Source organism: Apteryx rowi, unplaced genomic scaffold (genome assembly GCF_003343035.1).
Source record: "Apteryx rowi isolate R43461 unplaced genomic scaffold, aptRow1 scaffold_11, whole genome shotgun sequence".
NCBI lineage: Eukaryota > Metazoa > Chordata > Aves > Apterygiformes > Apterygidae > Apteryx > Apteryx rowi.
Window position 1 is genome coordinate 4,901,931 of NW_020447308.1, and position 23,849 is coordinate 4,925,779.

At 43.2% G+C, this 23,849-nt stretch overlaps 1 protein-coding gene across 1 annotated transcript in view; it reads right to left on the reverse strand.

Annotated features, from left to right (window-relative positions):
* The window catches only part of ADAMTS17 (ADAM metallopeptidase with thrombospondin type 1 motif 17), a 198,293-nt gene that overhangs the window by 24,500 nt on the left and 149,944 nt on the right, over positions 1-23,849 (reverse strand). The window contains exons 18-21 of the mRNA XM_026073287.1: positions 21,377-21,534; positions 17,722-17,881; positions 15,518-15,653; positions 294-498 (exon numbers count right to left, since the gene is read on the reverse strand). Of these exons, the coding sequence (XP_025929072.1) occupies positions 294-498; positions 15,518-15,653; positions 17,722-17,881; positions 21,377-21,534 (659 nt within the window). The remainder of the gene's footprint in view (positions 1-293; positions 499-15,517; positions 15,654-17,721; positions 17,882-21,376; positions 21,535-23,849) is intronic.

Sequence of the window (23,849 nt, forward strand, 5' to 3'; positions counted from 1 at the left end):
GGCCTCAAGTCAGTGAAAGGTTTTTCCTTGCTGGTCAGAGTTTTCACATGGAAATATACAGCTACTATGGCATGATATCTAAAACCTGTGATAATAACTCTGCTCAGTACAGAAGACAAATCTCAGCTCCAAACTCATCATCTCAACAACTCCTACCAGCTGCCCCAGGACCGCAAGGCACTGTGAACGTGCTGACGATGAGAACATGCTTAACTTTAAACACTCGGCTGGATCAGGACCAGCATATCCAGAACTGTGTGCTGTCTGGCTCCTTTCCTGAATCTAGCTCCTACCTTTGACCACTCTGATGCTTCCCAGATAGAAAGGCAGTCCCGGCCTTCGCAGCTTTGTACAGTCGTCGGTTTGTTGCCAAGGCAGTAGAGGTCTCTTGTATTAACATAGGTGCCATTTTGCAACTGATAAACACAAGTCACTTCCCGGTGCTGGATACCTTTCTCACAAGTGGCAGAGCAGGGACTCCAATGGCCAGTCACCCATCTGGGAAGGAGACAGAAAAGAAACATTAAAAAAAAATGGTGGGATAAAACATTATGCTTCACTTAAAAACAGTGAGAAATGTGCAGCCGATCCCCGGTTTGTGGGTTCTCCAAGGGTGTTGTATTGCAGCCATGCTACAACCAGGCACCTCCTGGAGCTGAAGCGTGTGGAGCAGAAAAGGGTCAGTATGCACGTCAGTCTCTGCTCCTGGCTCCATACTAGAAACACAAATTCTGCATAAATCTCTCTATCCCCCAACTCCACAGCGTGGCCGCACTTCTCCAGATAAGAGAGACCTGTCTGCAGACCATCCTATCCCACAAATATTGTCACCTTTGAACGGTACCTGGGAAAACCACTGCTACATCTGCAAGCCCATCTTCACTGTGCAGCGGAGCTGTGCAGAGACCTTGTGCTACTGTGGCCCCTGAAACCAAATTGGGATGGTGCTATGCCCAGGTAGGCAGCTCAGCATAGCTTTCCTGAAGTCGGGACCAGAGTCAGCTTCTCTGGCCCTGTACTGTATGACCTCAAAGCACATGCATCCTCTATGTCCCAGCACAGACATCTCCTGTCTCACTTTTAGTTCACCCTCTTGCTGGTGAGATTTCCCTTTTCATAGTTTTGGGCTTGCCTGGATGTTTAACTGAAATTTCATCTGTTTGAAGTTCATGGCATTAGGGGTCTTAAAAATGAGGGCTAACTAGTCATGTTCATTCTTAGCAAATCTGAATTAAACTAAATTGCCAGTGCTCAAGAAATACTGAAAAAGATAAGATTTTCCCTCTAGAAAGGATCCTACAATGTTGATTCAAAGCAGCCATAGCTCACACGGATAAGCCATAACCCAACCTGGATAGGGGGGAGTTATTTCCTATAACCCTCATTTTTCTGAGGCTTTGGGATTTATTTACTTTGTAAGCATATTTCAATTGTCATTTCCTTCCCTTTTGATCAAAGTGTGCTGGGAACAAATACGCCGGCCCTTTTTTTGCTTGCTTTGTTTTGTCTTTGAGGGCTCTTTGGCAAACTCCCAGTCCAATCTTGCGAGGTGTGGGGCTCTTCTGAAGTACCGAAGGCCCTGCTGCTGCGAGCAGCCTCTGACCGTGGCTGTGCTACAGAAACAAGGGGCTCTCGCTCTGATGTCCTCCAGCTCAGTGTAAGGGCGACTGAAAGGCTCCCACTGACTCCCGTAAGTGCTGGAGGCACAACTGTGGTTAGGGCTTCACTGGGTGGCAGTGGATAAAATGCCTAAGAAGGATTGAATTAGGAGGTATGTAGGGAGGAACAATTTCTTCCGAAAGACAGGTGGCATCCATCTTCATGCTTCCTGCAATCTGTCAGTGAGGAACGTGCTCTCTGTAATTACAGGCATTCCTGGATGAAGGGAAAGACTGGAGCAATAACTGTGTGTGTGCTGTGCACCGGAAGGCTATTCTCACCAGGTAGTTGACCTTCTAGCCTGTTATTTAGGACTGTCATCTAGATTAGTATCCTTATGCAATGAATCTTTTACTTGTCACCCAGTGCTGGGCTGCTTGTTATGATAAGTGCCTCAGATAAGATTTCTCAAAGACAAAAGTCTGCTCAGAAATATTATTTCATTTTGCTGAAGGTTCCAATAGTCCAGGTAGAGAATCGTATATGCCAACTTATTAACCATGTTTCTTTTAATATACTGCAATAAAGGTTCACTTCTAAAAGCACGAAACAACTCTTTCCCATTTCCCCATTCTTGAACAGGAAAAAATCAGTTCAGCACAATTTGTAGAAACTTCTTCATCCGGTGCAATTGTCATGAATTCATTTGCCAGCTGCTATGATTGATGACATGGTGTGACCGCGCTGCTGACTGCGCCCAGCGCGAAGGCAGCAGCCCGCTGGCTGGAGCRGAGCGGAGCGGAGCGGGGCCGGGCAGGCTGGCCATCTGTCTGCCGGGGAACAGGGCCCCGCTCAAGTGTTTCTGTGCATTAAAGCAGTTGACACATCTGTGAATTTCTGTTGGCTAAAACAGCTGGCAAGACACCAAACCTGTTTCTCTAGACAGTAGTTCTGGCGCATCTCTGTGGCTGAGTGCTTGGTATTTTGCTTACGGAATGGGAAAATGCCAGCTGGGTAATCGAATACTGAAAGACCGACAAAAATAGCCTCCAAGTGCAAAAATCAGTGTGCATGAAAATTAATAGCCAGACTCCTTTGATATCGGCTGGGCTCTGCTCTGTCTGAGCAAATGTGGGAGCAGCTATCGCGCTGGGTGAAGGAACTGCTCAACAGGGGCATGGAGGGGGAAGGAGCAACTTTGCTTTATGAGCTGAATGTGAGTCACAGGGCCAGGAACGGTTTCTGTTCAGGCTCCACTGAACTAATATTCACATCAGCACTGTACTCTCACTGTGATCTACAGCTACTGGCAAAAGAAAAAGGGAAAAGGACTGCAAGCAAAGGAGAAAGATAAAAATACATTCTTGGCAGAGGCTGCCTGCGTGCTTCCATTTAGGATGGGCAGCACGCGGCATGCCAGCAATTTCCAAGATGCCTTAAGAAGTTGGGTTACGATCTTCCTTTCAGGAAAGAAAACTCCTCTTTGTGTTTTTGTCGCTCTTGTGGAGGGGAAAAGCCATGTCACTTCTCTCCTGTTCAGTGGTCTCTAGTTAGTGTTGCGGCACAGAAAGAATGAGTATCAGCATCATCATGAGAAGAATGATTGCTCAGGGCACAAGCCAAAACCCAGGGAAATCAACAGAAAGCTCTGGTTTGGGTAATTTCAAATCTAGCCTGCGGTGAAAAAGCAATCTCCAAGGTTTCTGTCAGAGTGGCATCTGTATGTCCAGCTTCAGCTACTGACCCACCACACATGTCCCCAAGCAGGGAGCCCATGAGCTCACTGGATGGCTACAAAAAAAGTAAGGCTACGCTGCTAGAGATCTCTGAAATCCAACAGAAAAAGCCAAAGAAAAGGAAAAGCAAGGAAAAATGTGTCAGACAAACAGGAATAATCTTTAAACTAACTTCATCTTGTGAAGAAGCTTGTCAGGAAAGGGCTGGGCCCCAGGGAGCATTTGGACTTTGGATTTTAGCATTTGGATTTTAGACTTCTCAGATAACTTGAAGCTTCTTCTCCTCTGGAGTGGCTGCAGGATGGTGCCGGTTTGGCCGCACTCTGCTCCTGCATGAGCGAACCCGTAGGACAGGCTCCCCATGGTACTGGGCACAAAGTTCGGCAAAGAAAGAGAAACCCACAAATTGGAAGCTTTTTCTCGCATTGATTTCAAGGGAATGCGAATTTCCTGTTGTTGTGGCTGTGACTTAGTTGCCAGCTTGGTCACAGACCTCTTGAAAAAGAAAAGTAAAAGAGAGTTTTTAGCTAGGAGATGATGCTGCATTCCCCTCTCCTCCATCCGCGTCCCATCCCAGGGCCTGCTCTGTCCTGCTTGTGACAACTGAGACCAACCTTGGCTCACGGCTCTGTCACCTATTCGCTCCTGGCACAAAGGAAGTGGAAACCGCAAATACCAATCTGGATGAGAACTCCCTCTGTCTAAAATCCCCTCCTCTCAATTTGGGATATGAGTGAGAGAAGTTCCCACAGCTCTGCCAAATCCTGGCAACACCCAGCCCACATTTATAAAGAGTAACGTAAGCCGCCTGTGAACAGCAAGTTCCCAGAAGACAACGTGAGTACAGCAGGCCTACGCTGAACCAGAGAGCATGAGTCCAAACCTAGCTGCTGTTGGCTATGGCGATGAATGCTACGACAGCACCACTGATGAGCACATTTTACATCCACTGCACCATCACCCAAACCTTCATCTACCCCTAATGCACCCCATGATTCTGAATCTGGAATCAAAAAGGCTATTTTGATGCAGGGGGGTTTAGTTTCATGTCTGAGAGACAAGCAACAGATTAAGTGTTTGAATAAWAATAACAATAATGTAGGATATTTTCAAAGGCACCAAGGGGATGATCAGTTTGACCATGGAACTCCATCCTCCCAGTGAAATCACTGCTTGGTTCAATGGCTGGTAAAAAAGATCTGGCAAACAAGGAAATGAGAGTCCTGTATGGCAGGGGAYTGGCAGGGCTCTGATCTCCCCCCAGTTCTCTCTAAATCTCCTTCATAGTCAGCAGAAAATGTTATTTTAGTGCCTGTAAGGGACAAAATCACTGCAACTGTATTTTAACAACATGGTTCACTACCAGACTGGAAATTCAAAGGATTTATGGATAAAATGAAAATTCCTGCCAGTTTCACATTTGGTAAAGGAATGTGCAGCAAGGTATTAGCATAACTGCTATCTGCAAAAGACAGCATAACAAGTAATGTATACACTGGCCAGAGAATGTGATGTACAAATAGTATCACATTAGGGTTACTATTAAATTACACTACAGACAGATTTTCCTTTCTTCACTGTCATTACACCTTTTGAACACACCTGGATGTGTTTAAGAACAAAACTTGCTTTTCACTTTTCTTAAAATGTAAGTATTTTTCTTACGACGATGTCAAAAATAATTCCACTGTTCTAACTTAAAACACYGAGGCAGCTCTGTATTAACTAAGCCAATTAACTGTTACACACTAAGCCCCACGTATATGATATAGACCATTTGGCTTCCAGTTATCTTATAAGCCTGTAACCTGATCTCAGGGATTGCTTGGTATCACAGTCCTTTTCAGTTTGGTCTTTTCCTCCCAGGTCATAACCTATCTTCAGTTGGACCACGTGAGTGCTGTAGCTGGAGCCATGGAGAGCCTCTCTCCTCTTTCCCACACGGACTGATTTGTGTGACTCACACACTCATCACTCATCATTCTCAGTCCTGGGGATGGCTTTATCCATGGCATTATTTTTTGTAATCTTACCTCTATAGAAGATTCAAGAACTAGATGGTACCCGCTGGTGGTTAGATTTAAGAAGGAAGTGCTGAGCTTTTAAGTATAGATTTTTAACCCAGTGAGTGGCTGCTTTTCTAGCCAAAAAATGCCCAGAAGGGTGTGTTTTTCTCAGGTCTCAAAAGGCTGGGATGGGCAGGACATGCAATCTGAGAGGGCTGTTTCAAATCTTTGTCTTCTGAATCTTCCTCAACCTCTGACCTCTCAGTATCTCTGCTGAGGAACTGGGAGTTCTTCTAATCTGCTTTGGCAACACTCATCTGGCAAGCCCCTGGAGCAAACTTTAAATATCTTTGGGAGGTTGAGTTCATCATTTGATCTTGCTGTGGTCTGGATTAGTCATTAACCTTGAATTATCCACTCTACCTACTTGCCTAAGACTCCCACATTTTCTAAGAAAAAATAGTGTCTACACAGCACTATGTACATAAACCCAGGGGAGATGAATGTCTGCAAAGGAAGAGTTGTAGCTAAAGATTTGGGAAAAAATGCAGTGAAGATAAAATGGGTCAAGGCTGAAGGATGGGCTGGAGGACTGCAATCAAAAGACATGAGGTCACTTTTCAGAGATTTGTAGTCTCTTATAATGTAAGGCCATTACATGTTCTAGGGTAAATATTGCAGTCCATTAAATTTCACCTGGTTACGTGCCTCGCGCCCTGCAGAAGACTGGTGTGCGCAGGTTGGTTCTGTTCCACTACCTGAACACCCATGCACATATTTGCACATGTACTCGCCTTCTATGGGGATTGTGTTACTTCTTTTCTCTCCCAAATGCTACATTGAAATTTATTTGCCTGCTTTCGCAATAACAGCTTGGATGTGACCACAGACACATTTGAAATAACACTAATTTTTCTCTTTTTTATTAAACCTGTGTTTTGATTACCTCAACTAGTTAAGAGCCTGCACTACTGCTAAATAAAGGATCAGAAGAAATTTGCTACTCAAGAAAGCACAGCTAATCTGAAAAAGCACTTGTTACAGAAACTAATTTAAAGCAGTGCAACTTCAGAGTTCTATTCTATCAGATTTTATTGYGTACCTTTTTATTGAACATACATTAGTTTTGTTGAATTACTGTGCAGGTGAGGATAAACTCCAAGTTGAGTTAGCACTGGTTGTTTTTAGTGGCTGTTTCTGCTATAAAATTATACTGAAGTTGCTCTTAGTTATCTCAGGCACCTGGGTGAAAACTGTAGCTCTACTGAAGTTAGCAAAACTCTGACTAACTTCAGCAGGGCCAGGATTTCACATGGGATAATTTTAGCAAGCAGAATTGGAAAAGATTTCTGAGAATCAGTCACATGGAATTGACAGTCAGACATTTTTTGCTTAGAGCAATCAAACTAAGCTCATGCTTGAATATGTAGAGGCAAGCAAACACTGTTTACAAGCGGACTCACGATTTCCATGAAACACACAGACTCTTTGCTATTATCTCATGCTCTTCCCATGCACTTCTGAAACCCTCCACTACATCTCTGCAATACTGGGGTCAGAATAATCAGGTGAATCTTGATTTTTGGGAACAGGTTGTGCCACACCCAGTCACTAGAAGTTTTTTTTGGAGAAAAAAATACAAGGAATCTAGTAGAATAATACAGCTGCTGATGTCGAAAGTAGGACTCCAAGACTAACATTCCTGTCTGATTGCCTTTATAAACAGTGCTCAGTAATTTTCCAGTACAGTAGTCATTCTGCTAACAGACTTGCCAGCTTTCACTCACACAGGTTTCTTTTTTTCTTTAGTGATTATCATTTTGACAGCTCTATTTTTTTAATTTCCCACTGACTTAGATCAACCATGGGACACTGTTTGCTAATTTACACGCACCTTGGGCATTCTTTTAAATGGAAGACTTTGTATTCTCCCTCCTCCAAATCAAACACATCGCCCAGTCTCCACAGGACTCAGCGTGGCATTTGTGTGAGGAGGTGGCCTTCACGCTGGCCGCTGCCTCGCTCCACCAAGGCACATCAACACCTCCAGAGCCCTTTTGCATCCAGTCCCCCTGCCCTGGTCCATGGCTCRTGTGTCTTTCACCGGGCAGCTCATGTCCAGCTCCATTCCGTGGCGTTTGGGAAAGGCAGTGACGTTTCCTCAGCTCACACCGCAGGGATGTAAGCAGTGTGAAGAGCATTACAGTAGGTAGCAGCAGAGATGAATTTCACCCATAATTAAATATTATGCAAGATTATCCTGCTAATCCTTCTTTGTTGGTAAAGACTGCACTTAGCCTGAAGAGCCTCAAACCACACAAAGAAGCACACATCATTTAACATTTTAAAACAATGCAATTTTCAAGCAAAAAGATGTTGAGTCAAACATAGTAATGGGAAAAACTGTGAAGTAAGCCAGCCTGGGTGTTTACAGCAAAGCTAAGAAAGCCGTCTCATGACTCCATGTGAAATTTAATGCCAAATGAACTTCTGCTCCAGCCAGTCATCTTAAATTATCTGATGTGAATGCATTTAGCGCTAGCTAATCAGCCCTTCTGGTCCTACCCCTTGCCTGCTCCCAAGCCCCCTCTCTTAACTCTCTTCCAGAATTGCTTCATTGAGCTGGGTTGTTGGATTTGTTTGGCAATTTCTTTCTTTCAGTAGCTAATTAACTACTGCCTGCCAGTTGCTGTACTTGCGGGACTGTCATACAACCTGGAACAAATGTGATTTTGTCTCCTTCTAGTGGATGGTGCTGATCAGATGTGCCCATGACAGGACATCAGTTACCAACTCACAAGAGTGCCCAGAACAGTCTCAGGCTTTCTAGTCTAAAGCACTTGGCTCGCAGTCCTGCAGGACCTGCTGGAGACCTGCTGCAGCAGCCCACCACCGGGAGCCCAGGATCGTTTCCCTGAAGAGCAGCCACCAGGGCGCAGCATTGCCTGCTTGCTCAGCCTGCAGTCACTGAGTCTTGCACCGTGTCCAGCACAGTCCTGGCAAATTCATTAAGCTCAAACTGAGATCAAACTAGAGATCCCAACTCCAGTTTTGGAAAGTGCTTCAAAATGAGCTCTTACGTGGTGCCTCCTTGGATGAGAGGGTGCTAACATTACTACTTATGCCAGATTTCCAGGCTAAAATGATTTGAAACCATCCCCTTAGCTGTTCCTTCTTTTCTTTTATTCATGTAACCTCCCATCTTTCCTGGCTATGTGCACACAGATCAAGACAGTCTACATGAGAACTTCAGAGCTATTGGCACCAGCCAGAATGGGCTGAGCATCACCTGCACTAGGGAGCAACACTGAGGTGCAGAACCGGTGCAGCTTGTCAATGTATCTGCTAGTGAGAACTGATGAATGACACAGGCACATTTATACACATGTGCAGATGTGGGAACTGGAGAGCTAACTGCTGCTGGAAGACCATGCAGGTCCTCTCCCACTGGCAGAGCTGGGAGGTGAGGAGTATGTGACAGCTACATTCCTACTATCTCTCATATTACTGGGACAGGAACCACCCTGCAAAGAACAGTTGGAGAGGCTGGGGTATTTGTTTCTTCAGCTGCGGCTGTTTTTTGCTGCCTGCTGTTAGAGGCAAGGATAGAAAGATACAGTGTAGGAGACTTTATTCTCCTGTCAGTCCTCCCTCTCTACCACAAGCAAGTGGGGAAGGGGAGAAAACCCAGTAAAGAGAAAGGAGAGAGGCTGAATTGTAGGAGTGAAATGGCAAGCAAAACAGAGGAGAGGTTTTCCTTTTCTTCCTTTCCCACCCTCCTCCCCAAACCAGTTCTAAGTGATCTTACTAATGTCTTTGTAAGGGGGACAACTAAAGAGACTAGGATCCCCCAGGCTGGGAAAAAGACAGATGAAAGAGGGTTATGATATATGTGTATAAAGAAATCCTGAGAAAGTGAAAAGGAATCACTGTTCATGGCCTCTTCCAATGGGAGAACCTGGGGGTGTTGAAGGAAACTGCCAAATGCAAAGCAAACAACAGAGACACTTCTTAGCACAAGGCGTAGCTAAGGTGTTGAACTCCTTGCCATTGGATTTTATGGATGCCAAAAATTTGTAGCTGTTCTGAAAGAGCCTGAATGCATTACTGGAAGAACATATCCATTTGGAATCATTAAATACAAACAGACAACTCTAGTGAAGGAATGCTGAGGAGGCTGGGTGAAATACTGGGAAAATAGCTGGGAAATACATTGAGAAAGTATCACCAAATGCTTGATTTGTGCTTAATTTCCCATGGCATCTGCTCCTGGACACTGCCAGAACCAAGACAGTGGACTAGATGAACATTTGGTCTGCTCTGATGTCACTGTTTTTATGTCGTGTTTTTACAATCCATCAGGTAACCCTACTCTGAGGTTTCTGTTTCACTACCCTGAAAAAACAAGCACTCTCAACTAATTCTGCTCCAGTGTATCAGCACCCAAACTGAGAGTTCACATGGTCCCTATCTCCCACACCACAATAATAACGCTCCCCAAATGTCCTCCCAGTTTCGTATAATTTCCATAGAGCCCTACAAGTAATTTGCTAACTTTCTCAAGGAATTTTACATCATACTGCTCCCCCCAAAATTCTACTTTTTGCAAGACTTTCACCTCACAACAGAAATTCGTAACTGTTGTGCACCCCATCCAACTGTGATGGTGACACAAATAAATATTGTGCAAACAGACTGCAATCAGGGAGACTAGACCAGACTTGTCTGAAAACAGGCCAGGACAGCAGCACTCCAAACCAATTCTGTCTGTAGGTGCTGGTGACTGTCGTCTTCCCCAGGGATGGCGTTCCCTCCTTATGTCTGTATTCGTGGACCGCCAAGAAGAGCCCTGTCACAGCTATATAGTGAAGTCTAAACAGAAGAGGTGGGCTCTGAGACCGTAAAGAATCTTACAGATAAGGACCACAAGCTTAAATTGGACCGGGAATCAAAGCAGTGGGCACTACCAACCACAGCACGCGGAGGCACYGCAGTCTGAGCGGTCACTAGCCTTTCAGGCAGGCCTGCGAGGTGCTGAGCCAGCAGGGCCTCAGCTGACTCGTGTCACCGGCTTTCACCTCTCCCCGGCAGGCACCGCTGTGGAGTGTGAGCCCTTGGAGAGCACAGTGCGGGATTCCTGCTCACAGATGGAAAAGTGAAAGGGGAACAGAAGAGAAAAGAAAGAAAGAAAGAAGCGATCCATGTAACCACAGGCCTGACCTCAGCAGTGTGTCAGCTTCTAGAACAGACTTGGATAGAAACAATAACCAAGGACATAGAGACAAATGGAAAACAGGACAAAATACAACATAAATTTCCTCCAGGCAGACCAGGCAAAACTAATTGGATGTATTTCTTTGATTAAAATAACTGCTTTTCTAGACAAAGGAAATGTGGTAGATTTAAGCTACCTGGGTATCAGTAAAGCACTCCTTTTGCTGCACTGGAAATGCTTAGGTAAATTGGAGAAACTGGTGATAAGCTGGAGAACATAGATATCAATGTGAAAATTGCACAGTAGGTGAGAACTGACTACTGTGCAGTGCTTAAAGAGGAAGTATTAGGGGGGAAGGGAATTTAAATTAGTTTTCAGTGGATTTCCTGAAGGATCTGTCTTGCATCTGATTTAATTTAGTATTTTCATTAATGGCCTTGGCACAAAAAGATGTGTGCCACTGAAACTGCCGACGATGCAAATCTGGAAGCATTGTCGATGCAGCGGAGGATTAGGATATCATACAGGAAGAACTGAATAACCTTGAGTACTGCAATAACAGAGATGTGATGAAAGTCAATAGTATAAAGCGCAAGGTTGTGTGCTTAGGGACTAATAACAAGCATTTCCGTGTTAAAACTAGGATTCATACATTGGAAACAAAYGAGGAGGAAAATGTATGGGATGACTCTGAGCCACCAACAGGATGCAGCAAGGAAAAAAGCAAAGGACTCATCAAGAGAATTATTGCCAGTGGAGACAGGAGAGTTTGAATGCAACTGTGTAAGGGCTGGATGAGACTGAGACCGGGATACTGTGTACAATTCTGGTCACCTATGCACTTGAATGATGAATTTAAATTAGAGCACTAGTAGAGAAGGTGACCAAGGGAATGGAGAGTCCCTCATCTAAGCAGTTAAAGTAACAGAATTAGCCCAGGAAAACGATGGAAGGAGGAGACACAGTGGTTCCTGTATCATATGGCASTTAGCACAAGGATGAGAGCTAGGGAGGGAGAGGCATTATATAAGCAAAGGAACAGTCCTGGCACAAGAACAAATGGGTGAAAAATAGCAATGAAGAAATTAAAGTTGGAAAGAAAAGATCTCAACCCACAAGAACAGCAGGGTCCTAGAAGAGCCTTCCAGTGAGGGAAGGAGACTGGGGAGCGCGATCAGTTTATGGAAAGAAGTCTATGACATGCTGCTGATAGTAGCAGAAGACTAACTCCTGGATTCAGGAGGTCCTTTCAAGTCCTAAATAATGATGAGAAGGGCTCAGATCTCCTGTAGTTTTCTGTAGATGAAGGCAGAGATTTCTGACTGTTCATGCTGCTGTTAAGCATCTGTGTAGGAACAGCACATATTGAGCAGGTCCCTGAAAGAACTCAACCTCTATTAAAATCTATTATAGCAAAGAGGAGGAAAATTAACAGTGTTTGCATACAGGCTGCTACAAGTAAAACAGCGGGAAATTTCATGTGTTTTTGGTTCTTGTTCCGCATTAGAGTGGAGCAGTTTCACATTCATAGACCCAACCATGCATGCTGAAGTGTGTGGCCACTGGCCGACCTATGTTTTCAGTAATAACAGCTGATGTGATCTGTGATTTCTGAGTCTTGTGCCAACATGAGTGCTGGGTTTGCCTATATATTTGGGTTGGTGTTCAGTGTGCTGGAAACAACCCATACACACCGCATGCAAGAATCCAGATTCCATCTGGTTACAGCAGGGTTTTGTAAAAAATATCTAAAGAACTAGGCAAAGGATTAGAATAAAGACGTGCTAATAGGGTGCAGTTGGGACAGGAAAGGAAGCTGTAAAGAATTTAATGGAAAAAGAGGGTCAAGGAACATAAAGAATAAAATAGGAAGAAAAAGAGGTATTTTTTGAAAAGGTGAAAGAGTAACAATAATAAAGAATGAAAGATTCTTTTATTTTTGCCAGTTTCAACAAAACCCTTAAGAAAATTCTGTACTCTGACGTTTAATTTTAAAACATGTCAGTGTATACAATCCTTTTTTCAGTCCTGCTTTGTTTTTTTCAGATGCTGGGTTGCAGTTGCAGAGCTCTAATCTCCTCCTTGGCCTTACAAAACTACTGTCCCCTGCCCCACATTATTTGGCTCTCCCAAGAAGTGGCTGAAATTCAAAGGGATATATAATTTGCAAAGCACTTTGGGATTGTGCTGGAAGAAAGACACTGTTATTAATATCATACCCTTTTTTTTCTCCAGATCACTTTATATATAACATGGGTTATTGCTTTTTATTTTTATTATAATTTCAACAACTATAGCCTCCTCCTCCATTTATACAACATGATCTCATCCCATCCCGAAGAGTTTACAATCCAAATTATAAATGGATTGAGAGAGGAAGCAAAGGGACAGTGTGGTAGTGACTTGATTAAAGTTGCACAGCACATCCAAAAGAAAACAGAGACTGTCTCCTATGACCCAGGCCTATGCTCTGGCCATTTGACCTTTCCCAAAGATAAATTCTCTGTAAGGTGACTCTATTTAAATTTTGAGTAAAAGTGTAAATGCAGATCAAAATGCACAGAACAGAGCAGATTTACTAYAGAAAGGAAACCATTGTTCCTTCTTCAACACTCAGGTAAAGGGCTTAGGTCTGAGCGGAAACGGGAAAGGACCTTACTGTAACAAAATGCTACAATAATTTTACTTGAAACCCTAAAACAAATTCAGGGCTCATAAAAAAAGCATTGACATGGTGAAAGAGAATGGTTTCTTTAAGATGTTCTTGGTCAGAGAATATGCTAAGCATGCATTTCTAATATCTGGGTGGGCAAACGCAAGTGGAAATTTAAATTCTACAGAGGCACAGAGAATGTGCTTCTGAAAATGTTTCCAGTTAGAAGCATGTTAAGTGTGAAAGTGTGGTCTACAGGGAGGGAGTGAGGGAGTGTGGTCTATCAGATCATCAGCAAAGACTTTGTGGCCTTTCCGGGTACTAAGCACATTTGGTGCCTGCTGTCATTGCTCTGGCAAAAATGGACCAGTGAGAGTGTTATCGTGCCCCTAAGCACTTCTGAGGATAACTGTGCTAAATTGGGGCTATAAATTGCCTGGTAGTTCCACAATGAAAAAGAGATACCTTGGAATAAAATTAAGGGCTGGACCTGAATCCACAAAAGCAATGCAATCTGGATATAGCAAGAGTGGTCCTTTCTCAGGAGGTTTGGGATGTGTGATTTAACCTTGCCCAGTGTCACTGCGCTGGAAGGCAGCAGTGTCACCGAGAAAGTGTGCAGTGAAGACAAGACTTCACCAACAACTCAGGCTCATGGAGGTCCCGCTGAGAAAGGGCACTGTGGCTCTCACAGCTCTAACAGACCTGATGGCTGAGACCTCCCAATGTTGCTCTCAGCTAGCAGAGGCAGAAGCTGTCCACTACTTGCTGAGCTTTGTAAGCTGCTTTTCTTCATCTCCACTACCCAGTACCCCTCCATACACCTGCCTGGGCTCACTCCAGTCTTTGCAACRGCTTTACAGAAAGTCTAGAAGAAATACTTAATACCAAGCCAGAAAAACGAGCAAATGCTCCTCATTTCTGCCTTTCAGAGAAAATGACATGACAGAAATTGCAGCATCACTGAATTTAGGAAACTTCCTCATGGAAATGACAGTTGTTTCCTTGAGGTCACTGGGGTATATCTCACTCTACCTTTCAGCACCACTGAAAGCAGCGTGGCCACAATGTTGCACGGCAGCAATACCTAGTGCAAACAGGAAACTAAACCTGGAACAGCCTAGCCCTACTGATGGATTACCTGACACCGGATTTCCCTGTTTCAGGGCACTTTAATCAACATACAGGTCCAATTAGATGGAAAGAAGTGTGCTGTTTCTTGCTTCCCCTGTTATTTTTACCAGCTGGGCTAGCTTTGTAAGTGCATTTCCCTGGCTGCTCTGATGATGTAAGATGCAAGAGCTGGCAGGTTGTCCTGAACAGGCTTTTTTAGGTGTTACTGAGCTTCATCCTAAATTGATTTGGTGTTCTAACTACTCCCAAGAGTGGAAGGTCCACATTCATCCACAGTGGTAAACATTGCTTCAGAGCAAGAGTGAACTTTCTGGTGAGGAAACAAACAAAACTAATTAATTTGTTTTCCTGTGTGTTGCCTTTTTGGCTGGAAATGCCACCTTTTTATACAATTGAAAATTAATTTATCTAAAAGTTCTTGCCAAATTAAGTGGAGAACTTTACATTATTTTTAGAGCTTATTACTTACTACAATTAGAGCTTTAATTACTCCTACTGATGCAGAAAAGCACCCCTTGATGTCAAAAAGCATCCTCACTGAGGAAAGCATCTAAAATGTGTTTCATTATAACTTCTTGACTTCAGTGAGACTCAGGTATATTTCCAGAACTATGCAGGTGTTACTAGACACTGTACAACCTGCACACAAAAAAGATACCCCCCTAGCCTAAAGACTCCCAAACTAAACTACTTGGGCTAATACAGATCAGACATGCAACACAGCAGAGCAGCTATGGTAGCTTAAAGGCTGCTTGCTGGCTATTTGGGAGGCTTTTTATACCACTGTGTGACAATTAATCAGACCCTGCTCTGTGCTGATTAAAAAAACAAGGGTAGACATGCTGTCACTGTGATCTTGTCTAGCTTAGTACCACAAGTTACTCGCTCCCCTAGGAGGCAGCCAAAGGGAAAAGAAAAGAAAACAATTCCCGAACAGTGCATGAACGCAGCTTGCATGGAATCCGGACTCACTGGCCACAAATTAAGTGGACTCTGAGGTAATGAAAATCTGATCTGCTCAAAAAATGGGAATGAGTATTACAGCTGGACAGTGTGGCTAACAATGTGTCCCAATGCCTTCAGACAGTTTCACCATGTTCACCAGATGGAAGCTTGCAAATGGGTGGCTCGTGAAGGAAAAGGATATTGTTTTCTATTACTTTTAACTCCTTACCGTGACTGGCAGGGGTGTGTGTTACATTTCCTGACCTGGGGCTCGGGGCGATTCACTCGTTGGCAGTCACTGTCATTCACCAGTGTCATGGTCTTGTTAATAATTCGAGTACAGGACACAATGGTTTTCCGTTCACCTACAAGTCAAACAAAAACAACCCTAAAAATTCAGGAAACCAGTGGCTAAGAAATTAGGTCAATTCATTATTAATCAAATCTCAAAGCTAGAAGCTCACTACTATCTCTACTAGAGGTAATCTACACAGACCTAGCACCTCTGTAAGCAATCTTGTTTCTGCCTTCTGTCTTACCTAGGTACTGTCCTGCTCTTCCAGAAAACCTACAAATCTTTCCACAATAATTGGGAAATTGACTGTTCCACAGCTGCTATATTTTCGGCTTTCTCTTTCTAGTGTTTAATGTGAAAACAATCTTGAAAACAATCTGCTTTCATTTCTGGTTCCTCCTTCACATGTTGCCATGCCCTGTAATCACCTGGGACAGATGCTCCTGCTCTGTGAGCTGCAGGCACATAACTGTCCACCCCTCAGTGATGGATAACGACAGGAGAGCTGCCCCTTGCTGTTCCTCATGCGAGGAAGGCCAGGATGAAAAGGAGTGACCAGGCTTCAAGAATGATAAACTGGGCTTGTTTGTATTTCACAAAAAGGTGAAATTAAGCCATCAAAAACAAATTATTTCTGATCATCTGGTCCTCCAGATATGCTGCTTAACAAATCTCACCAGTAAGAGACATCTCAGGAGTAGGCAGCTCTTCTCACATAAACTATGCCTGTGCATCAGCCGACACAGCAGTGCCACCAAGATAGCAGCAGGGTGGCCCTCAGGGCTCAGTGCTGTGCTGTGTGACAGCAAGAAAGCTGTGTCGCAGGGTAGCATGATATGACTGCACATCACAAGGAAAATGCCATCCCTGCACCATGTGACTTTGCCTTATTGCTAATTATTTTGGTTTCTTCGCTTCTCTCCCCGTAACCCTGAGTCTGCAACAAACTGAGTTGGTTCATGATCTGCAACAGCTAATAAAAAAAATAATTAAAATTCTATTAATACAAGATTTGTAGGAATCTGTAGGGAAGTTACTGACAGCTGAAACTGCAGCTCAGGTGAAACGGCAGAAAGGGAAGCTGAATAAATGAATGCAGCTTGGATAAGTAGTAAAATGTATCTGACAACCAAAGCACATGAGACTGACTGCCATATCCAAATTCCTACTGGTGGAAGCCGTGTTGCCAGGTACTGACTTGATTCATATATGTGGCAGGTTTGCAATACAAATCAAAACAGCCACAAACAAGTTTCCTACTCAGTTATGTGAGGGCTCAATGGCTATAACAAATTATTGCTTTAAAAGGTAGGTAAGAGTGTTGATTTTAAAATCAGTTCTATTTACAGAGAAACAAACTCCATGATTCCAATATACTGAGGGCAGTGAACCTGCAAATGTGAAGACAAGCACTCTTTCCTTGGGTCATGTAAGATGACAGATAATCGGCTCTAGTTGTGAAGAAAGACTGGCCAGAATACATGTCAATGATACATTTTCCTCAGGGAAAAGCCTACTTCTTCCTGCAGTGAAAACTCAGTAGGCAGTGGCTGACAAAGCAATCTCCAGCTTCGCAGGCATCAGCTCCCCCCAGGGTTCAGCAAATCTGTCTCAGCACATCCTAGGGAGTAACTGAGAAGAGTGATTTGCAGTGCGCGAAAGTACACCTAGAAAATCCACCCCACACTTAGAATGTCTGACGCAACTCCAGGAGTTGTCACAGCAGCACTGCCGCTGTTTCATCCCTGGGGAAGGAAGTGTCTTTCAGAAAATATGCTTGAACACCTGTGAAAACTCTGCTCCAAGAATTTGAAGGAGACTTGAGATAGGGGGCTGCACACAGCGCCTTGAGCCATCCGTGAGGCACTAATCCAGGTGCAGCTCCAGCCTACGGTAATGAGCCGACAAAGTAGTGTCCCTGCCAAAATGCTGGGCGAAAATTAACTGTGGGGATGTGGATGATAGCTGGGAAAGCTGGTGAGAATGAGCTCTCATTTGAGCTCATTATGGCAACAACCATTCCCATGGCTCAGTTTTCTTCATGCTTTGGCAACAGTGTCTTCTGCAGGCACCTCTCTAACGGCTGGTGTCTGCACAAACTGTACAACAAGTCCTACCAGACTCCCAAATGGCCTTACCTCCTCCACACTGCACACTGCACCCTTCCCATCCACTGTGCGTCCAAATGTACAAAGAATCCTGTTGCTTTTCTGGCTCGCTTCTGTTTTCAGCAGTATAGTTTACAGGAATGGTGTATTCATAATGAATTCCATAATTCTGGTCGTGAAATAACAGCACCTGGTTCAGCAGGGAAAGAAAGGCTGTTACACACACTGTTTACTGGGAAAGCCAACAGAACGCGGAGACGGTAACGCTAGCAATGCTGTCTTGGGCCAGTACTTCTAAATATAAGTGCCTCATGAAAGGCAGCACAAGCTTTATCTAGGAACCTGAAATTAAAGTGGTGCTGGTAATACAGGGCACCTGTGAGAGCACTAAGCGCTTGGGATTTAAGGCACTCGGGAGGTGTCTAAACCTGGAATTTGGTGCATAACTTTGTTACTTTTGTGTAAGCCTCAAATGTGATCAGCAGGCCGCTGGCTATCAAAAGAGAAATAGGAAGAAAGTGAGAAGCATTAAATCAGCATTGTATCCATATAACAACTATTTTAATGAGTGTCTAGAATTAAAAAGTCACTCATCATACCTGTCTACTTTTGTTTTTTGGAAAGCAGGTTCTCTGCAAGTCTTATGTACAGACTCAGGCTTCTGGCTGTGCAACTTGGGAGAGAATGGGGAGGTTCTGGATTAATGCTGTACCATTTATGGATTAATTGCACCATTTACTGTTGAATTTGAGTTGAACTGCAGGGGAGTCCATAGATTGAAGGCACAAGACATAATTAGCGCACCTGAAGGCACAAGGTGATCCTTCTCAAAACCCAAACAAACAACTAACACAACAAAACATCACACACCTGCTGGGAAATGCGGTGCCCAAAGTGAATGTGACTCTTCCTGCTGACAAGCTGCAGGAACAGGACTTTCCTGCCTCTCAGAAACCTGAGGATGGCAAGGAAGGGCCATACCACACAGCTACTGGCAACATATACATTTTCATAGCCCCGCACATTGCTGGAGAGAGGTGAAACCTGCTTCCAACGGCAGGGTGACTATTTTCCATGGAATCTCAATGATCACATTATTAACAAATATCATAGTAGTACTGCTGTAATGATGGTGGTGTAAGCGTGTATACCATTTAGCTGGAAAGACAGAACATTCTTTAGACTTACTTATTATAGTGAAATCTCGGCAATATTACACAGGTGAATTTTGCTGGCTCCTATCACCTCCAGAAATAGGAGCAGCACCTTATCAAATAAAGTATTTTAAGAAGGGCTATTGTAAATGAAACAAGCAGCTGCCCAATTGAAAAAGCATATTTGCAAATGTTATTCTCCTCCAGCAATCATTGCTTCCCATTAAGATTGGTAGAAATCACTCCTACTTAACCAGTAATCTCACTAAAGCAGTTGTTGTCATAAGCTCATTTAATCAAAAAATAACCATAGGTGCTGAAATAAAAGGTTCGGCTTGCAGCCACTGACATCCTGGAGGTCTGCGCAATGACCACTGTGCGGCAACACACACTCAAGACCCTTGAGTTGCTCTGCACAGTGCCTAAGTCTGGGCAGAAAAGCATCTTCCAGAAGATGTGGGAAACAAAGATACGATTTTGTTTCAGCTACAGAGGTAGCTTCATTACTGGAACTGAATGCCAAGTTGAGGCTAGCCAGCCATCATTGCAGCTTCAAAGATGAATGGAGCTTTTTACATGACTCAAAATGCCAGGCAGCCAGGGGCAGAGAACTCACGTCCTGCTCTGACTTTAAGTGCGTGAGATACGAACAGCTTTTTCTACAGGACTGAGGAACTGGGCTTGTCTAAAGCATCTCTGGGCTCTGGGAGTGCCTGGTTGTCCTCTGTTGCCAAGAGGAGGTCTAGCGCATGGCCTAGCTACACAAACATTAATTTCTCCAAGAAATATACTTACTGTAATGCACTTGGAGAAATGCCTCAAGTATTAAAAAACAGCTCTTAAAAAGAAATCCTTATTATCTCAATATGGGAGCAAGACTAGTGAATCTAAAGGCCCATATGAAACCAATTTCACGCAATTTTGTAGCCACATATAATTGGTGTGTGTGTGTATGTGTATATAATTGGTTTCAAATGCAGGTCACAAAGGACTGACTGAAGCTTGTGGCTCTGTGTCAGTCCAGTGTATTCTACCACCGTTTGGACAACAGTTTTCTATTTAGAGTTAACTGGTAACCATCCTACCATTCTTGTGTTGAGAGAATGAAACTCGCTATCCTATATCAAGGAAAAGATTAATGTCTGATCCGAGCAAAAGACTTCACGTGTGCTTTGTTTATGACTCATAGTGATTTTGAGCCACATGTTTTTTTAATGGCCTGGTAACTTTTACTTTCCTCTTTCTGAATCATTTCTAGGGGAAGGTGAAGAAGTAAAACTTCTGCTCTTATCTGCTGAAAATGTCAGTCCATACTTGAAAGGGGTACTCATGGAGAACCTCACAGGCACTATTTTCCTGTGTTAGTTACTTCTTAATGAAGGGGAAAGGAGTATTTCTTTAAAAACAGGTCTCTACTGATGCTGAAGTTTGCAAAATGCTGACAACAGATTTTATTGCAATGACCCTTAACCAAGTAACGCCTTGGAAGATTCCTAGAGCTGGCACAGGAATCCTGCACAGCATCTTCCCAGAAGTTGCTGGTGCAACTCATTTCTCTTATATGGCGCCTGGAAGTTAGGCAAACCTTGGCGGTACAAAATATTTTGTCAGAGTCTTGGTTTCAGAAGGGAAGACTTGCATTAAGGAAGTTACAGGAAACAATGTATCATTTACTCTATGTTTTTATGCATTCTTCTCTATAGAAACTGTAAAGCTTTCTGCACACATTCAACTAGTAACACTCATTTGAGACAGGCATTACTACATCTATCTTAGAGATGGAAACATTAAGGTAACCAGAGACATTAAAGGACTGGCCCATGGGTCACCCCATCCCCTGTCAGTGTCAGCCTGCGACTAGAATCCTGTTCTTCTGACCTCTGCCCAGTTCTGACTCATGTTCCCATGCTGAGCCATACGACTGTTCGCAAAATGACATGCCCAGTTAACAAAAGGATTATGCTGAACCTTAGCAAAGACTTTCAACAACATGTTAAAATACAGAAAATTAAAAAAAAMCAATATAAATAAAACAAGGAACATTTCTGTGTGCAAGTAAGTCACTGCAGAGGGTCAAATTCACATGCATCCTCTACACATACAAAATCTGCATGTTGTCTGTTTAAGTAACAGTATATTTAAATACCGAATATGTTCTGGTGTAAGCAGAGAAGGTGTTCAGGGCAAATGTCCTTTCTGTGTGTGTGAGTGGGTATGTCCGTGGAAACCTACATCCTTTAGAATAGACTTGTCACCTTGTCTGTGGCACATTACAGGAGTGTCCTCTCCTGGAGGTGAGTCTACTGGGACACTGCATGTTCTCCTAGAATAGGGCTCCAGTTGTTTTTAAGTAAGAAGCTGGGTTTTTCCAGCCCTTGCAGTGCTGCAAAAGAATGTGAGGAGAGACACAACAGGATACCTTTGAAAAAACTCTGGTGAGGAAGCAAACAAGCAAAATTTAACTTTGAGCTAGGATATAAACCCTTTATGTTGCATCACTTAAGAAACACAAACAAAGGATATAAAGTTACCATCAAGTGCAGTGGTATTTTAGTTGGTCCTTTGGCAGAGATTTTCTCCCACAGACCCCTTCGCACGTACCGGACAGTAGTGCCTGCGATCTGAAACTCACCAGGAAGCTCAATTTTCCAGTCGCTGTTAATGGATCTCTTACTGGAATCTTTTAAAGCTGGAAAGAATCAAACACCATGGAATGAAATGAAAGCAAATCTGTAATTAAAATATAGACCATTGAGCTTCTGTCTCAGCCTACCTGAAGCGCAAGATGCAGTAGTCTTGTAACAGACATGCGTTTAAAAGAAAAATGAAATATAATTTTAGCTGACTAGTCACTAACTAGCTGACTAACTTGGGCATATTTTGTGTTTCAGTTGATGAAGGCATATCTAATTATATTGACAGTGCTAATAAGCAGCAATAATGTCACATAAACTGGTATAGCTAAGGTTTTGGTAACTAAAAATTATTAGGTTCTGCTTCCTAAAGAAGCGACATTCTCTAGCTTTAAAACTTTGAGGCATTCTCTGTGCTGTTCCACTTCCAGAAAATTTAAAGAGAGAAAAAAACTGTGCAGCAGCAGTTTACAAAGGAAAAGGAAGGAAAATTAACTACCCACTGTCCTTGAAAAAATATTCCTAATTTAGGACTAAATGGTAGAACTCTTCCACGCTTTGATCTATTTCAGGAGTGTGTCTGAAACACACACATATTCATGGCATAGTGTTGCATTCAGTTATGTATAAAGTTCTGCTTTTGCCAAGAAAAGTTTGCATGACTAGAATGTTTTTCTTTGAATTCAGTGAAGAGAGATTTAATTTGGGTTTAAAGGTAAGCCTAAAATACTGCAGCATTGTGCGAACATGCAAGAACCACAAAGTGACTGACAAGAAAAGAACAGAACTTACTGGCCCATTTTCCTTACCCAGGCTGAGCAGAGTGCAAAGCGTCAACAGAGAGCATAATTAGTGAACAATCAGAGCTATCGGTCTTCCTAGAACAACCTCAATATTATTAGTCAAAGGTTACACAGTAAATATGTAGACATGCCTGTAAAATAAACGTGCCTCGTGTATCTGGTACATCAGAAATTAACACTTGTATCACTTTAGGGATTATTCCCAAATCTAACTATTTAGTTTTAATCTTAGAAAAATAGAGGGTGCTATAAATTTGGACACATATACCAAAATGATAGGCATGATATAAGAACCTAATACTACAGAAGAGCTGTTTGAGAATGATCTGAAGATACTACTGGTAGAAAACTTAACACTTAACTTGCTCTGTTACATTTTCACACCTATTAAAATTGGTTCTTAGGCTGAGATAGTATGAGAGCATCAGTGGCTGTAAACAGAAGCCTGGTTTGCAAGGCAAGATGTGTATATTTTTATGTAGACTGCCCACCCTGAGATCAGTTGAAGTCTGGCAGCAGCTGGGTTCAAAGATTCTCATTCAGACAGTATATAATGAAATATATTCAGAACTTCAAGCATTAACATAAAATTTATAGATCATTTATCTCTAAACTCTCCTTACAAATATAGAAAGACAACTTCACAATTATTTTAGAGTTTCCAAGCAGAATGAACTTTTCAAACTGTATTTTCCTAAACTTTCCTTGAGAAAACCTCAGTGAAATCTCTGTGTTGATACACATGTGCAGATTTGCAAGTGCAAAAGGAAACTGTTCCGGAGTTTGCATGCACTCCGTAAAGCAAACATTGAGCAGGTCAACATTTAGTTTTCATCAGGTTATAAAGAGAAGAACACTGGTCAGTGGGCAGAAAGCGAACTTGGCAGATCAGCTCAATATCACCTTCTGCTCAAGTCTGGAGGGCAAAATATTCCAACCTGCAAGCACTAGCAACAGGCATAATTTAGAGTGGCCCGTAGGTTGCTCTAAATTACTCCAGAGGCTTTTTGCCAGGTAAGAAACTGGAGAGGCACTATAAAGCTACAGCAGAAGTAAATGGTGCTTGCGCTCGGGATATTGCCTGATGCCTTATCTGCTCTCAAAACAAAAGGTAGAAGCAGGTAAGACATTGTCTACCCCTAGGTTTGATGGAACCAAGCCAGGCCACAAATGAAAAACAACAGCAGCAAAGGAATAGCCTGCTACAGCCGCCCTCCTTCCAGAGTCCCTGAGCTGCAGATACATGCAAAACTGGAGCTGCTGCAGATTCACAGCCCTACTGCCAGAAAGTGCCTCTGCACGTGAGCAAGAATGACAAAGCAAGCCCTGAGGCAGAAAGGAAGCCCAGTAAGATGACTATTTAGAAGGAAGGATACTTGGAGTATCATGTCTTTCCTTCCAGAAAAACCTCTTGCATCAGCATCCCTGAAATTCTTCAAATGCTGAAAGGCAACTACCCGCCATGAGGACATYGTATTACTGTGACTCGTCAGTGCAGGTCATTTAGGGATTTCTGTGCTCTCCACATTACAAGGGAAGCAAAGTTATTCAGATGTCTGTGTGATGTG